General features: G+C 49.0%; 5 protein-coding genes across 5 annotated transcripts; 1 reads left to right on the forward strand and 4 right to left on the reverse strand.

Moving 5' to 3' along the window:
* Positions 1 to 1,894: 1,894 nt before the first annotated feature.
* EMWEY_00001490 (prolidase, putative) lies at positions 1,895 to 4,612 on the reverse strand (the record flags this gene model as incomplete). The annotated part of the gene is made up of 6 exons (XM_013478954.1): positions 1,895 to 2,113; positions 3,062 to 3,214; positions 3,397 to 3,499; positions 3,610 to 3,754; positions 4,004 to 4,109; positions 4,397 to 4,612. 6 exons carry the CDS (start codon positions 4,610 to 4,612, stop codon positions 1,895 to 1,897), a joined length of 942 nt encoding a protein of 313 aa, XP_013334408.1.
* Positions 4,613 to 5,093: 481 nt separating this feature from the next.
* On the forward strand, positions 5,094 to 7,009 carry EMWEY_00001500 (sedoheptulose-1,7 bisphosphatase, putative; the record flags this gene model as incomplete). Its single annotated transcript, XM_013478955.1, has 6 exons — positions 5,094 to 5,205; positions 5,428 to 5,600; positions 5,800 to 5,959; positions 6,149 to 6,406; positions 6,574 to 6,752; positions 6,923 to 7,009. The coding sequence occupies 6 exons, from the start codon at positions 5,094 to 5,096 to the stop codon at positions 7,007 to 7,009; spliced, it is 969 nt and encodes a 322-aa protein (XP_013334409.1).
* An 828-nt stretch (positions 7,010 to 7,837) lies between these two features.
* Positions 7,838 to 8,666, reverse strand: EMWEY_00001510 (hypothetical protein, conserved; the record flags this gene model as incomplete). Its single annotated transcript, XM_013478956.1, has 2 exons — positions 7,838 to 8,283; positions 8,591 to 8,666. 2 exons carry the CDS (start codon positions 8,664 to 8,666, stop codon positions 7,838 to 7,840), a joined length of 522 nt encoding a protein of 173 aa, XP_013334410.1.
* A 1,302-nt stretch (positions 8,667 to 9,968) lies between these two features.
* EMWEY_00001520 (SF-assemblin, putative) lies at positions 9,969 to 11,714 on the reverse strand (the record flags this gene model as incomplete). Its single annotated transcript, XM_013478957.1, has 6 exons — positions 9,969 to 10,028; positions 10,290 to 10,407; positions 10,688 to 10,893; positions 11,016 to 11,102; positions 11,310 to 11,471; positions 11,577 to 11,714. The coding sequence occupies 6 exons, from the start codon at positions 11,712 to 11,714 to the stop codon at positions 9,969 to 9,971; spliced, it is 771 nt and encodes a 256-aa protein (XP_013334411.1).
* An 850-nt stretch (positions 11,715 to 12,564) lies between these two features.
* EMWEY_00001530 (hypothetical protein, conserved) lies at positions 12,565 to 13,472 on the reverse strand (the record flags this gene model as incomplete). Its single annotated transcript, XM_013478958.1, has 4 exons — positions 12,565 to 12,668; positions 12,893 to 12,935; positions 13,029 to 13,193; positions 13,386 to 13,472. 4 exons carry the CDS (start codon positions 13,470 to 13,472, stop codon positions 12,565 to 12,567), a joined length of 399 nt encoding a protein of 132 aa, XP_013334412.1.
* Between the last annotated feature and the right edge of the window lie 1,387 nt (positions 13,473 to 14,859).

A 14,859-nucleotide genomic window follows, 5' to 3' on the forward strand; every position in this document is an offset into this window, starting at 1 on the left:
TTATATATATATATATATATATATATATTGGGATCTGACTATGGCATCACTAACAACAAGCATGTGCACCTGTTCGCCCGTTCATGTCATTTGTCCCGTCTGTGCAGGACCAACATCCAGGATTTTGGGGCTCCATGTGCGGCTGTGGTGGCCGCTCACACAAGACGGAAGAAGTGCCTTCTCTAAGGGACTAAGGGGCAGTCACTGTTGTTCTCGTTTTCACTTCAGCTAGCCGCGTCCATCACATAATGAGCGCACTTCATTGCTGGCATGTTCAATATAGAAATCTGTAGAGGACTCGTGGGCTGCGCCCCAACCGGTGGGAGATAACTTTGTATTGCTTTTCTCTAAGGGAAAACTGCGGCATAGGGGTCTTTGTTGCAGTAGCAACGATGGCCTCCACTGGCGTGCTCCGACAATCACTCTAAATACCCATTTATTTCGTCCTTGTAGTAGAGGAAGGAGCTTTCATGAATCAGTTAAGCTTGCCAGTGAGTGGCTATGGAGTCCCACTGGCCACATTGGCGCTTGATTTCAAAAATCACTGCATCGCCCTGGTGCACTTCCAGAAGCTCATGAAGAGCCGTGCTGTCGAGCTTTCCATGCTCGCATCACGCACTGAAAGCGCACATTCCTAAGCACTAGCAGCAGGGGACACAAACTAGTCGGGGCTGCAGGTCTTCGGAATCAGGAGCACTGTCCCGGAGGCTTGGCATCTAGACGGAGAAGCTCTTCAACTGCATCCACCGACCGTGGTATAACCTGAAGAAGCAAACTGATTGCACTTTTCTGCAAATTAATCCAGAGAAAAACCGCTAGTACGATCGTGCGAGGGTTTTAACATGCTGCGTCTACCGCTGCATGGGAGAATACGGGATTATAGGACAGGATGTGAATAGATACTAAAGGCACAACGAACCGTTAAGTTGCGCACGCCGCTTTTTGTAATCAGGACATCGTCTTCCAGGCGCACACCTCCCACGGGCCTGTACTTGTCTATGACCGCGAAGTCCAACAAACTATTCATGCCAGTGAAAAGCACATACCAGGTTATGCATGCATTTAACGGCACGATATAAAGCAGTTGCCGTGTGGTTCCATCAGATAGAAGGAGCCTGGACAAACACTACTTCCCAGTGCTTTTATGGGCGGTTCTGCTCACTGGGCTTGAGAAGGGTTTGATGCTGCTTGATTTAACAAGTTGTCAACAAAATAACATCCTGATTTACAACCAAGCAAGAGCAAGATGATCTGAACTACACTGAAGTGGGCATTTCCTCTCCAACATACAGTCAAAAACAAAGTGCCTGTCTACCCCAACAGGAACAAACAGGGGCACACACCAAAAGAAGCTAAGCTGTATCAATCGCATCCTGCAGTGCAACGACATACCCGGTTCAACGGTAATGCACATTCCCTCCTCAAGGGTTCTGGTAGTGCGGAGGTAGCGGAGGCCTGGAATACTACTTGGGGGTGAAGAAGGCGTGAAGCCCCCAACATCATGAGTGTCCATTCCTAAAAGATGGCCAAGGCCATGAGGCATGAATATAGATCCGATATTGGCAGCTACACAATCCTCCAGAGATCCAACAAGAAGTCCTAGAGCCTGAATGGATTATTAAGACGGCAAGCAAAGGAGTTACCTGGAATACCGAAAAGCGCGGTGGTTTCAACGTCATGCTGTGTTTCACTTGTGCAGCACAAGAAGACAGAGGAGCACTACAGCGCACAACCTGCTGAAGCTTCTAAAGGAGCGCGACGCGCTTCACATCATGCACCACTAATGGCGAAGAGATTATATGCCAAAGCGCCGCAGGAACGTGCAGGACTTGCAACAGCAGCAGCACGAACAATCCTTTCATGCCCACGGTGCGGCGATAGGAAGGAAGCACCCTTAGCCCTTGCGATCTCTCCTGACCTTCAAATGTTGGAGAACAGTGCGCTCGGCCAATCGATGAAGTTCTGTCCATTCAGCACCAGGTCGCATGCGTTCAATAACTGCCCGCTGTGCTTCCAGTACAGCCTCATATATTGCTCTTTGGGGTGCTGTGAAGCTGCCGCTTGCGGGGTACGTGAATGTGATATCTGTGGCATAGCCGTTGAAGTCTCCTCCCTGGGAGGGCAGACACCAAGGGAAACTCGTAGACTAATGGGCAAGGACGGAACGAAGATACTGTTCGTTGTTCTACCCTGAGGGCGTTCAGCCATGTACGCACTTTTATCCATTTACGAGCCTGATGGGCCCTTAACCCACCATATCAAAGAGCAGCAAATCACTAGGTCCGATCCGTGCGTCGTTTGGGCGGCCCGCGTGGCCGTAATGCAGGATTGATGCATTGGCTCCAGCACTTCGATAAAAGCAACAAAAGCAGCATGAAGTGAGTGAATTCCTGCCGTATGCGAAAAGCTAATATCACGTTGGTGTGTCAAGGCATGGTAGGAACAAGAATACGTAGAACAACGGATAGCACTGGGCGTATTGGGAATTCCACATTCGGTAGACTTTTTCGTACTGCCCATACAGCAAATCCTAATCATGGGGATGAAGGCTTTGTGCAAACATGCGAGTACTGCTTGTATACGTTCAATCTGGTGAATGTGCACGCACCAGCATATACAATCATAAGCTGCATGTCGAGCACCCCCAACGAACCCAACGTAGGCCTTGAAAAGAGCTTCCCCTTGGCCCTCCACCATTCCAGATCGAACATGTCTCGCAACAAAGCAGTGGGCTTGGGAAGAACACAGACACGCAGCGGCCAAGAATTCTGCCTCCGCAGGCGTCTGCATGGGCAACAGATGACCTTGCCCCCCAGCATTGCATATAGTGCAATAAAGCCACAGAATGTAGTCAGAGAAACCACATTTCAACAGTACAGACAGAGCTTCAAGCTGCAGCGATCGCGGGCGCAAACCCCTGGCGCAAGACCAACCGCAGCTGAGTATTCGCTTCCCCAAACTATTGTCATGAAATATTGTGCAATGCAAATGGGGAACAGTAGAGAGTCTTTGAGCAAGTGCACTCCATTAGATTAGCGCCTGTCAACCGTTCAGCTCTTACCTTGCGGACTCTGCAATCCACAAGTATTTCATAAAGGGACGCATCGTCGACAGAAAAGGATGTAAAGCTGCTGAGTGCCTTTGGAGGCCTCACAGGCCTCCCGCTGTCCGAGTTCACCCCTTTCAGCACATGCAGTGTATGTATACCCCGGCGCTGCAAACGTCGAATCGCAGACCTTGAGCTTGCATCGAAACAGCAACTGGGCTACTGCCCTTTACTTCATCATTTTCCCCCTGTGGCTGCTTATCCACCCTAATCGGAACACACTACCTGCAAATGCGGAATGGTCCGCTTGAAGTAAGAAGCCGTACGCCAAACGCAGCGTACTGCCATACCCGTAGCTCTTCTTCTACTTCTTTTGGCTCCTTCACCTGAAAAACGTCTGTCACTGCATATCGACTGCTGTAAAAGGCGGGGTCCTTCGGAGGGCCCACGAACCTGACAAGCAATGAAAAGATAAGCAATACAGGCATCCGAGTATTTTAGCCATATCCGTACCGTACCGCCTTTTCATATTTGAACTCAAGCTTGAACGTACGAAAAGTCACCTTAGAGCGTCATTGGGGACCTTTGGGGTAAACAATAGAATCTCTTCAGACGCCAAAATATATGCCGCATGAAGGTCCGGTTCATTTATTCCAATCAAGTACTGGAAAAAGGACTCCTGTCTAAAGGCCGCCTTGTTGCAGTCAGCTGAGAAGGAACAACACACTACTATAGTTCGTTACGAGTACAACAGCAAGTCTTTTGCTTTTGTCAGCAAGACCTGCACACGCAGGGAAGAGTAGCTGGCATCCGTAGTCTGTGTGACTATACACGCGAAACAATGCAAACAAGGGCAGCATTAGCAGTTTGGAAGCTAATGCCATATGTAGGACCAAACCCGAATCGCAGAAGAGTAAAGGGTATACTACATAAAGAGTTATACTGGGGAAAACTGACAAGAATACAGCATCCACTCATCGCTTGTTCCGCCCTCCAGGAAAATGGCAACTCCCTCCTTCACAATATCCTTGGCCCTGGCCGCCTTAATGAACTGCCGTCTAACCTGAACGCAAGAATTGAGTAGGCCGTTGAAGGTAGCAAGGGCATGTATGGCAGGTGAATACGCTTCAGCGTTGATCGGAATAGGTTTTCCCGGCCTTTTGAACATGATAGTTGAAAAATGCGGGTAAGGAGACCCCAGAAAGAATTCAGCGGTGAAAGAATCCGGAGTTCTGTAGGGTGCAGAACACAATATATTTATTTCTTTGCTTTATTCTTTTTCTCTCCCCAATGAGGGGAAGCAACCGAAGCAAGCTTATCTAAGAACTTCCTTGACTACGATGAACATACCTCTTCAACCTTTTCCTTGTGGATCAGGGGGCTCGTCAAGTATTCCCTCAGCAGAAGGTGGTCGTCAGATTCCTGCAAACCTTTCCAAGTGGTCGGCCACGCAAGCCAGGGTCTGTCGGTGCTCACAGTTCTGCCCAACAACTCGTTCAGCCTCACTCCTAAGTCTGCAGCAAGGGCATTTTTGCCCTCACACCGGGCAGCGGAAGGTAAATTCATCTTAGTTTTGCCGGAGAGTCCTAATACCGCTCCTAATTTTGTTTTCAGCAAGAAATGAGCCCCAGCGGCACGTAAACCTGGGGCCCCCTGGATTTCTAAAGACGCAGTAGAAACAGCCCACGAACAAGCCAAACAGCAACAACACAAAATCAACTATTTACTTCCTTGCCAACTGTATACAGCCTTTTTCCTTCTTTAGTGTTAATACTGTTTTCAACGGAAACGGCCGAGCAGCTGGTACGTCGCAACCTCTGGCGTCGGTTCGGAGGAAGGGCTTCCGTGTTGGTGCTGAAACGCTCTCAGTAATAGCTGAAATGACCTTTTATGTGTTTATACAACTTCACTAACTACAGCTGCTCTGTAAACAAGGAAAGTTCAGCCCAAAGACTGCTCTGCTAGACGTCCAGTGCTGCTCAAGCAAGAGACTGTTCGCTGCCGAAAACTTGTTCCACATTACATTTTTGCAGAATCAAAGCAGAAAATGGCGAGCAGAACGGCTGATTTTTCTGGTTTGACGCTTGAGCAACTCCTGGACAAGTTGTCCACTAGTGCCGACTTAAGGTCCGCCCTCCCGACGCTCTTCAAAGAATGCGGTAGGTTTAGGACTTTGTTCCCCCTCTCTGGGAATGTGCGCCTGTAGGCATTGGGGAAGAGCGCCCTATGTGCCTCATCACAGCCATATGCACTTGGTCGGGTCCTGGGGGGACCCAGTGTGTGTGTACCTGGCTTGGCTTTAAGATCGTTACATGGGCATTCGAAGTGCGTATCTGCATGTGCATCTGTACAAATAATTTGTATGTTTCTGAACGTCAAAGGCCGCATAAGCAAAGCCCTCCGCAACACGAAAGTCACAAAGTCAGGCACCAGCAACAGTTTCGGGGACGAACAGCTCTCCGTGGATCTCCTGGCTGAGCGTCACCTGAGGAACTGGGCAAAGGCGTGCCCATCGGTAAAGGCCATCAGTAGTGAGGAAGAAACAAATCTGGAGGTAACAGTGGCTTCCTAAGCCCCCTCGTCGATTGTCTACGCACTGTACCCTTCCCGTAGGGCGTGATTATCGTCATAACTTTGTGGAAAGGCTGGCTCATCCTGTTCTACTCATTGGGGACGATTACGCGCCTTACATCATCGGCTCTCATCTACTTTACTGTTTGGTCAGAACCCTTCCTTGTTCGCTTGCTCCTCAGGAAGTTAATCCCGGGGGTTCCCTTGTGGTCTGCTGGGACCCGCTGGATGGGAGCAGCATTATTGACTGCAACTGGAGCGTCGCATCGATCTTTGGAATTTGGCAGATTGGGGAAAAAGGGTTACAGTGGAATGGGCCAAACACACTTATCGGCGCCACAGGTGAGTAAATGTCTCCGCCATTCGCTGTCCACACTACCCTCTCACGGATAATGAAAAACACAGATAGTGTTTAAAACACACATGTTTCTTAAAATCTGTTCTAAAACCCCCTAGTTTTTGTGCCTGTCATAGTATGGTAAGTGCGGTGATGGATGGACCAGTCGCAGGCTGGACTTTTTGCTTTTTCAGGCCGTCAGCTGGTCGCGGCGCTTCTGGTTATCTATGGACCACGGACGACAGCCCTTCTTGCTGTTGATGGCTCAACGTTTGACCTTCAGCTGGATGCAGACGATGGGGATCCTGTGGTCCTGAGGGGCCCTTGCAGCATCCGGAAGGAAGGAGCCAAGATCTTTTCCCCTGCAAACCTCAGAGCTGCCCAGGATCTTCCGGCATACAACAAAATGGTGCAGCAGTGGATGGAGAAGAGATACACACTCAGATACACAGGTGCGCATCTGCTGTTGAATTTTTCTTGTCGCTCTTCATTGAACACCGAAGCATGTGGCAAAAACAGCCAGCAACAGGGATCCCGATCCAGTACGACATTTTATCGCGTGCCGATAGCATTTTGAATTTGAGTTCATGTCTCTTCTGTTCATCTGATTTCCTCCTAGGGGGGCTTGGTCCCGACGTCTATCAATTGTTTGTAAAGGGTCACGGGGTCTTCTGCAACCCCGCGAGCAGCGGGGCACCAGCGAAGCTCCGCCTTGCGTATGAAGTGGCCCCGATTGCTTATCTAGTAGAAGCGGCAGGGGGGCGTTCAAGCAATGGAAAGTGCTCTGCTCTCGATGTAGTGAGGCAGCTCGGCTCCAGTTATGCCTGCGTACTAGCCAGTTGATGGTTTTCTTTGGTTTTATCCTGAAAGCCCATCCGCACCGTAGTGCGCTAGCCTGCGAATACATGCATTTTTGCTCCGACTGAGTAGCAAGAGCTGATTGTGTTGAGTGATTTGAATGACCTCAGGCCCTCGAAAAAATGGACCACCGCACAGCTTTCTGCTGCGGCACCGAAGGAGAGGTCACTAATTTTGAAGCAGCGTTACGTTCGTGAGGAAGTGCGAGTCGCGTGCGGCGAAGATGCGCACCTGCCATTCTAACTGTACTCGCTCGATTTAGAGACGAAAACTTGCGAATAGGTCTTTGTCTGGTGTGCCTGTCTCCGCGCGCTTCGGAAACGCAACCCCCTTTACAATGCTCATGCATGAAGGTGCCACGCGCCAGCTCTTCCGTAGGCAGTGCGGCACTGTGCAGCTGTGGGATGTAGGGTGTTTTGCAAGTCACTCTGGCAACGACAGATCAACACGCCAAAGCTAAGAAAAAAGAATTTACCATGTTTTCCATTCTGCTACTTGCTGTGGGCCTTTCCGGACACAAGGTTGAGGGCGGCCACATCAGTAGTAGGAACTACAGACACTACACAAGCAACAACAGCGGGAGTAAAAGAGCGCGAGCGCGAGCACAGATCCCAGCAGCAGAAACCCGTTTAATCGCGGCTTTTGCAATGCATGGCTGCTTTCCACTAGGGTCAGTTGTAGCCACTATGGTGTTCACGAACGTAATAACTCCATAAAGGGATATCTTTCCGAGCTACATCACCATTACACCTAGCTTTGCCTCATGGGCACAAAGTTCGTAGGAATTCCAAGATTATTTGGAGGGGAAACAAGTTGCCTTAGCCACTCCACTATGCGTAATGGCTTCCATGAGACGCCTGACAAGGTTTGTTGCACTTTGAAAAAAAGTACCCGAAACATCTGTACACTAAAGGGCAATAAAAGCACCGGCAAAAAAGCTGATTTCTCCTTCAGCGTCTCTTACTTGGCAGTCGAAACGCTAACAAATGAGGAGGAATACTAGAAGAGTGCATGAAGTTTTCGTGTCAGCAGCAGGCGATTGATCTTCTTTTGTTCTTCTTGGCTTGCTGGACGTCTTGTTGTACCTGTTGCACCATGGATGGTGGTGTTGGTATTTCTTTTTTTATGGCTACGCGGGCTGCTGCTGCCTCAGGGAATCCCTGCATGGCGATGTGATAGCCTTGAGGCATCCCACTGTTCGCTGCTGTGTTATAAAAGGAGAAGTTATTGCCGAATGCATGGCAAAACGTCTGCATCTTTGGATCTTGGTGACTGATGCCCAGGCTTCCAGCGGCGGGCTCGTACAAGGGGGGAGATGTTGTGGGAACGTAATTGTAAGCTGGCATGGGGTCGAATCGGTGAACTTCAATATCATCGCTATGATGGATCTGCTGTGCAACGGAAGGTGCGCAGGGCTGCATCGGGTCTGGGCCTCCAGCGTAGTATGCCATGTTGTTCATGCTGCCATTCCCTGAGCAGAAAAAGGAGAAGGATAAAGGAGCTTACATATCCCTTACACAGAATAGAGCATATGTAAGAGATAGTGTGGCGGTTCTCCAGCGCCACGAAGGACTCACCGCCAAGCGGCATTGTTGCGCCGGTATCATTGACAATCGATTTCAATTTTGTGCTCTACAGTGAAACCCTATGACTATATATCATTTGCAATTGAAATTTAACAAGAATGGAGCAATGGGATGTGGGCAACCGAGAGTCTGACGGCTGCCCTGGCATTGCATCAGTACAGCGAAAGAAGCAACTCGCCAAAAGAAACTCACCTTGAATGTACCCTTCCGGGGTTAGATATGTCTCCGTATACGCCGGATAAGGCGAAGGGTAAGTGGTTGTGGCCATCCTGTGGAGTTAAGAGTTACTTCGTTCCCTTCGGTCGGCTGCCCTCGACAGTGTATTCGCTGGTTGATATTTGAGATGAAGACGACGCAGATACAAACACGAGGCAGACAATAAGACTGTGGAGTGTTATTGCTTGTAGTTCTTAATCGGAAAATATCACACTGAATGATGAATAATGATTGGGGGAATGTCGATGGTTACTCTGCACATAGCAGCGTTGCGAGCCGCACAGCCGTCGTTGCCAGGCAGAACCCTGAGTCCAGCATTGCTTCGGTGCTTGTGGTTTTCACTTGAAATATCAACTTATGGATAGAAATTCCTGTTCGAAAGCACTACTACTCATGTTCTGCTCTGAATGTACAGGAATGTTTGAGTAGCGCACAAATATAAACGCTAGTTCCACTCTGATCTTTGTTTGAGGCACCGCTGACCACTGCTGGCAAATATGCCATCCTCCACTTGTTCTCTTCTTCCTCCATTCTGCTTCCCCAGCAGCCACAAACCATAAAATGTTTTAAATTGAGGTATCTTCCGAGTGTTCTGCTCTACGCGTTGCGAGAGCACACCACCCTGCTGCCGACAACTCACGGAACGCAGTACATGACGACACAGCTCAAGAGCCAAAACAATTTCACCAGCCACTCCGCTATGGGTGTAAAAGAACACATCGAGCCAAAATTCCCATTTATTATTTGCATAGAGCTTGACGTCCAAAACAGGTTCGGACATTCACGGAATGAAGGCGGATCATCGAATACAGTCGGCTCGTTGGTTTCGCCAGTCGCCAACCTAGCAAAAACACTTTGACCCGCGTCCACAACGCACAGACCGGGTGCGCCTGCCATACTGATGCACCGCATCCTATCGAAATTACTGTGGATACAGCAAGTAAATTGCTCGATTTTATCCTCATGGATTGTAAGCACTGTACATCCGAATGCAAGCATTCGTAGCCCGTTTTCTAAAACGAGTGCGCATACGAATGCAAGCATTCGTACGTACAGTGCTTACAATCCATGAGGATAAATCGAGCTAAAATATCAATTGAAGGGAAGAATATGTGCCCCTTTGCCAATTCTTACGCGGCAATGCGCAAATACCAAAATCCATCGAAAAAAATCAACTGAAAAAGCTTCACAGTTATGTAGCATTACAATGTGACAGGACAGTCAGGCTCCTCCTACCCCAAGGGCACCCTCTGTCTGCCACAAACTCGCGAAAGTCCAGTTGAACCTACACTCGCCAACCACTCTCAAATGTGAGAGTGAGTTAAATGGAGAGGATGGGGCGCCGCTTCCATATCTACAGTGTGTTGATTGTCCGCAGTCCCTTCTGAAGGGCTGTTGTGTACTGGTTGATCGCCTGAATCACACAGGAAAAACCACATTTCGTGGCTTCGAAGCAGCAAACACTTCCTCCCCACAAAGAGCGATCCAGGCACAATACTGTCACCCTACCAGAATCACTACTTCCGAAGTTCCCTGATAACTAACTCCCATTAATTCTTAATTCATTTCTCTCTGCACATTCAGTAAATGCTATGTGCGTCAGTGTAACACCACATACGCGGCACTACACACAGAACGGGGATCTCCGCTACGTAGATTTATGTGAATATCACACCTGTATAATCTCGTCGTCTGATTGTTCTCGCGCTTGCGTGGCTAAAGCCAATCCATTCTTTAGAGCCATCAGCTCCTCCATAATGAAGGCATGAAATTGCTCATGAGCGTCGTCTCCCCTGATTGCAGCCACGTGATGCCACACGCCACAGCAGAAGCAACGAGTAATTGCAAAGCTCGTCGTTCCCTTCAGGCTCCGCAGCAAGCCCTACCATCACGCAAAATTTGGACCCTCGTATTTGTCAGTGCACTGATGCATGAACTGCGTGGTTTCCTACGAAATCTGAAAAGTGAAAAGTATGTAAAAGGGAGCTCCATCCATGTTTAATCCTAAAAGAGAGCTTGAAGGCCCTCTCAACTAGAATTATTGCCTTTCCACGCCACAACGTATTCACATACTTGACAAGCCTCTCAACTTCTCTTTTGATGAGATTCAGCTGTTCCTGCCTGACTGCGATCTCAGCCTCAAACTTCGAGTCTACAAGAAGTTGAAATTCCCCCAGCTTCTTGCATGCAAGACTTTCACGTTCATTCTTGTTCTTTGTTTCGGCTGCAAATGCCTGACGAAGGGCGGCTGCTTCACGTTGGAGGGCTGCGAAATCTTGCTGCAGCCAACAGAAGCACAAGAAAAATCGAGCCACAGGATCTTCGAGTTGAAGCTAAGAAGTGGAATTCACTGAATCATGCATGTCAAGAAGTAATACCTAGACAAGGTGCACCGCCCCACCTCAAGCTTGCTGGGTAAGTCTCCTTTCATTTGGGCGAGCCCCTTTTCCAGGCCTTCGCAGCGTGTTATCAGCATATCCATTGACACCTGAGTACGTAGGCATCAGCATTTGTGGTGCAAGATCTGTAAACAAGCTAGGCAGGCATCCACGGAATGTGAAGAACCACTGGCTGGCATCAGCGTGTGCCAGGAGTGCACCAGGCTTCTGTGTCACAAACCAGGGAATATAAGCTGACAATGCAGCAAGTGTAGATTCAGTACGATGAAGCACCTTCAATCATATAGGGGGCTTACCGTGAGGCTCTCTATGTACTTTACTATCCGCAGCTGTAGCCTGTCAAGCATTTCATTAGCCATCTGTTCCGATATCTGTTGGAGTGCCTTGTTAGCATCGACTCTCCTCTTTATCTCCTGATTGAGCGTCTTCTCTACAGCTAATATCGACTCTTTTATTTCCTTCCGAGACAAATGACGCAAACACGTGTAATTAGCTCTGTGAGGAATAGCATGTGAAAGCACAGTACCAGCAAACCAATGAAACCCTTGTGGGGAAAGATTTACCTGATATCTCTGCTCATCTACCTGCTTCCTCTTGCGCGAGTCATCTGCAATAGAGTTCTTGAAGCCCGCGAATCTTTCGTCCACAGTACTGAGCTGCATTCGCAGCCGGTCCGACTTCAGGTCTGGCAACATCGCCATTTGCACCCTCTCGTCTCACCCGCAAGCGTGCTCTCTATCGATAAATCCGTCAAAGTTCGTTTCAATAAATATGGGCCTTATCTTGTGGTGTCAAACCTGCGGCAGCAACCATGGGTTCGGCAGGTAGACCATGGGAAACCATACATGGGGGATTCAACGCGGTGATACCCGGAAAGGAGTCAAAAAATGTCTAGCCGGTAAAGTAAAATGGCGATCCGATCGTACAAAGAATTTGACGATTCCGTCTTTGGTAGTGTATCCAAGCTCTCACCCGCCGGTCGGCGTTGACTGAAGACCGCCGAGAACCAGTCAGTGGCCCCCCGCCGGAGCACCCTGTCGATGCAACTTGAGAAAAGTCTAAGCGACGAGGAATTCGCCGCCAGTCTTAAAACTCATTTAACTAAAATTGTGGCAATCTTGGATCCTCGGACGAAACATGCAAATCCGTCGGCTCGCAACCCACTGAGTTCCACCGACGGTGAGCGCATGTGCTTCAAAAGCAAGAAACGGCGTATTTGCAGTTACAACGTAAGCAACATGATTCAGAATTAAATATTAACAAGGGTCAATAAAAAAGTACCACAATATTTACAATGCCTCCACCGGTTGCCGTGAAACCAAACTGGCGGGGAGGTCGCCAGGGGTGTGGCGTGCAGCCCCATACCCTGGTGGCTCATTTTCACTGCCTTAAAACACACTCCCCCATCCCAATGCCTTTGATCACACCTTTGGGGAAACTTCTCATGCATGCGTGCCTGTGGGTGCCAACAACAATGGATGTCATCGTACCGCACACAGCCTGGAACGGCCCCAGTGGCGTGTTTGCCCCCGCTTGTCTCAACGCTCTGCACTACACACTAAAAAACTTGACCAGCCAGTTAGAGAAAACAGTCCCCAAGAATACTTCAAGAGCACCAGCAGGCAACGCTGGTGCTGGAAACCAACGTGAAAACACTGACGTCAAGGAAACCCCACAGCAAGCCAGCTGGTTGAATAGAGGAAACTCTTTGGAGTATGGCAGCAGCATCCACCATTTCACTGCGTTGGCATTTTATATCCAGAAGGCCCCATAAAAGATGTGCAAGCATCTGGCTAATGCATAAGTTGTGCCTAGTCAAGAAGTTCAACTCTGCATATTTTGGCTGCATCCCCTAAGCGGGGAAACGGCAATCGCGTACATCGAGAAAATCCATTGTTCCTTCGGGCGAATCGTGTCGGGGCCTACGCACAAAGCACAGCGCACGTAGCAAACCTTCACGCCTCCATAGACGGCGTGACAGTCAACGGAACAGCTATCATGAAACTGCTTCTTACCTCCTGAAACAATTTCCTTGTAAGTTTCTTGTCGTAAAAAAAGCCAAGGGCCTGGCGGTAATTGTGAAGACCTCCCTTCTTTGCTAAGATAATTTTAGAGTCGATTACGCGACGCAACTCCTTGCCCTTGGCTGCCGTCGTTATGATGCTGCCATGTCTTATTAGCTGCAAGCAAAAAAGAGGGGTCTTGAGCACGCCGAATAATCTGTACTATGTACATGTACGCATCGGCGGAACACGAAATGTAAGGCTGCTGAGCCACCGCGCACAAGGCGTAGAAGCCATTTCTTCACAAGCACAACGCGACACACACGAAAAATGAATTAGATTTGTGAGCTAAGGACGAGAAGGGCTTGCCTGGGTAGCGAGATTCCGTAGAAGGGCCTTTCTGTGGGACCGAGGCCTCCCCAATCTGCTGTGAGACCGACGCACATGCGCTCTCATAACTACAGTCAGGGGGCCTCCACATATTAGTGGCTTTTTAAACCTGGATTGGTGCGTGCATGATACAGTACACAACCACGGACTACAGTAAGAGTTAGTGATAACTTCGGGCCGCCCATTCCGAAGAGTTGTCTGCTTATCCATTTTCAAGCAGCTAACATGCATAGCTTGCGGGGACCTGGAGAAGACGTTAATGCTGCTCGCGCTCCTTGTCCTGCTGGCGGGCACGAGAAAAGCGGTTTTCAACACCTGCCAAGGCGAAGCACCTTCGACAAATGAGGTAACCGCAGGAGAAGTACGGGCCGAAGTGGAGCGAATGAAAGGAGTAGAAACAGAGACGGCTACACAGCCGTCCATGACAGCCACGAGGAGCAAAAGCAACAGCTGTTTTACTCGTCCCTGTTGCTGCTGCTGAAGCCCCCCAGAAGTCCAGGAACTGACGAACCCCCACATTTCGAACTAGGCCTGGCCCCCTTGTTCCGTGTGCCAAAAGCCAGTGCCATCTATACGAGATATGAAGAAGCCCTAGTCAGTAGTAAATTCGGGAATTCAAACAACTCTGCTTGCTTGGGGATCCCCGGCAGGGGGGCCCACTGACGGGTCTACAAGGTAGAGGAGTCCATATTTTCCTATCGCATTCCCGAATGCAAAGTGAATATGAATTTAAAAATACCTCAGTAACCAACCCAAAAGTAAAGTGGCCGCTTTGGTGGAAGCGGACAACCTGATTTCAGCTGCAGGTCTATGGCGGGCTTGAGGGGTGCTTTAGTGAACAGGCACTAACAATGTGGCTCTGGTGTGATCTCTAGTAGCTCATTGGCCATAAAGAGAATGATTATGACATTAAGAACTAAGAAATGGAATTAATGCTTCTAAATGTTCTAACAATCGAGCACTGTAAGTGGAGTCATAGGTTAGTAGGGTTACTCCGCCAGCTGCCACTACCGGCAGTGTAGCGCAATACCTAGTCACTACTTGGGCACTAGGTAGGCCCCTTTATAGATTTGGTTGAAAAAGAAATAGAATTATTACTGTATAGGAGTACTATGTCTATAAATACGACTGTGGTTTATGGAAGTTATAGGTCAGGCTCCTGACCGTGCCATTACCGTTGATATCCCCCTTCTTCCCTGTAGGTTGGGCGCTGACACCCAGCCATGACCGTAGTCAATTCAGAACACAGTTCTCTTATTCTATGAGTTCAACCCTTTGTTAACAAATGTTAATCTAACATGAATTGGAATGCGCAACATGGACTTTGGAGAATTTGATTAGTCAGAGGTATTTCTCAGGTGGCCTAGCAGGACCAGATGATAAGTAGGCACAGCTTGGAACGGCTACGCACTACATTTGGGGGCTGTTCCAACCCAGTAACCTCGTCTTCATA

The sequence above is a fragment of the Eimeria maxima genome, genomic scaffold, assembly GCF_000499605.1.
Source record: "Eimeria maxima Weybridge genomic scaffold, Emw_scaff8, whole genome shotgun sequence".
In the NCBI taxonomy this organism is placed as follows: Eukaryota; Apicomplexa; class Conoidasida; order Eucoccidiorida; family Eimeriidae; genus Eimeria; species Eimeria maxima.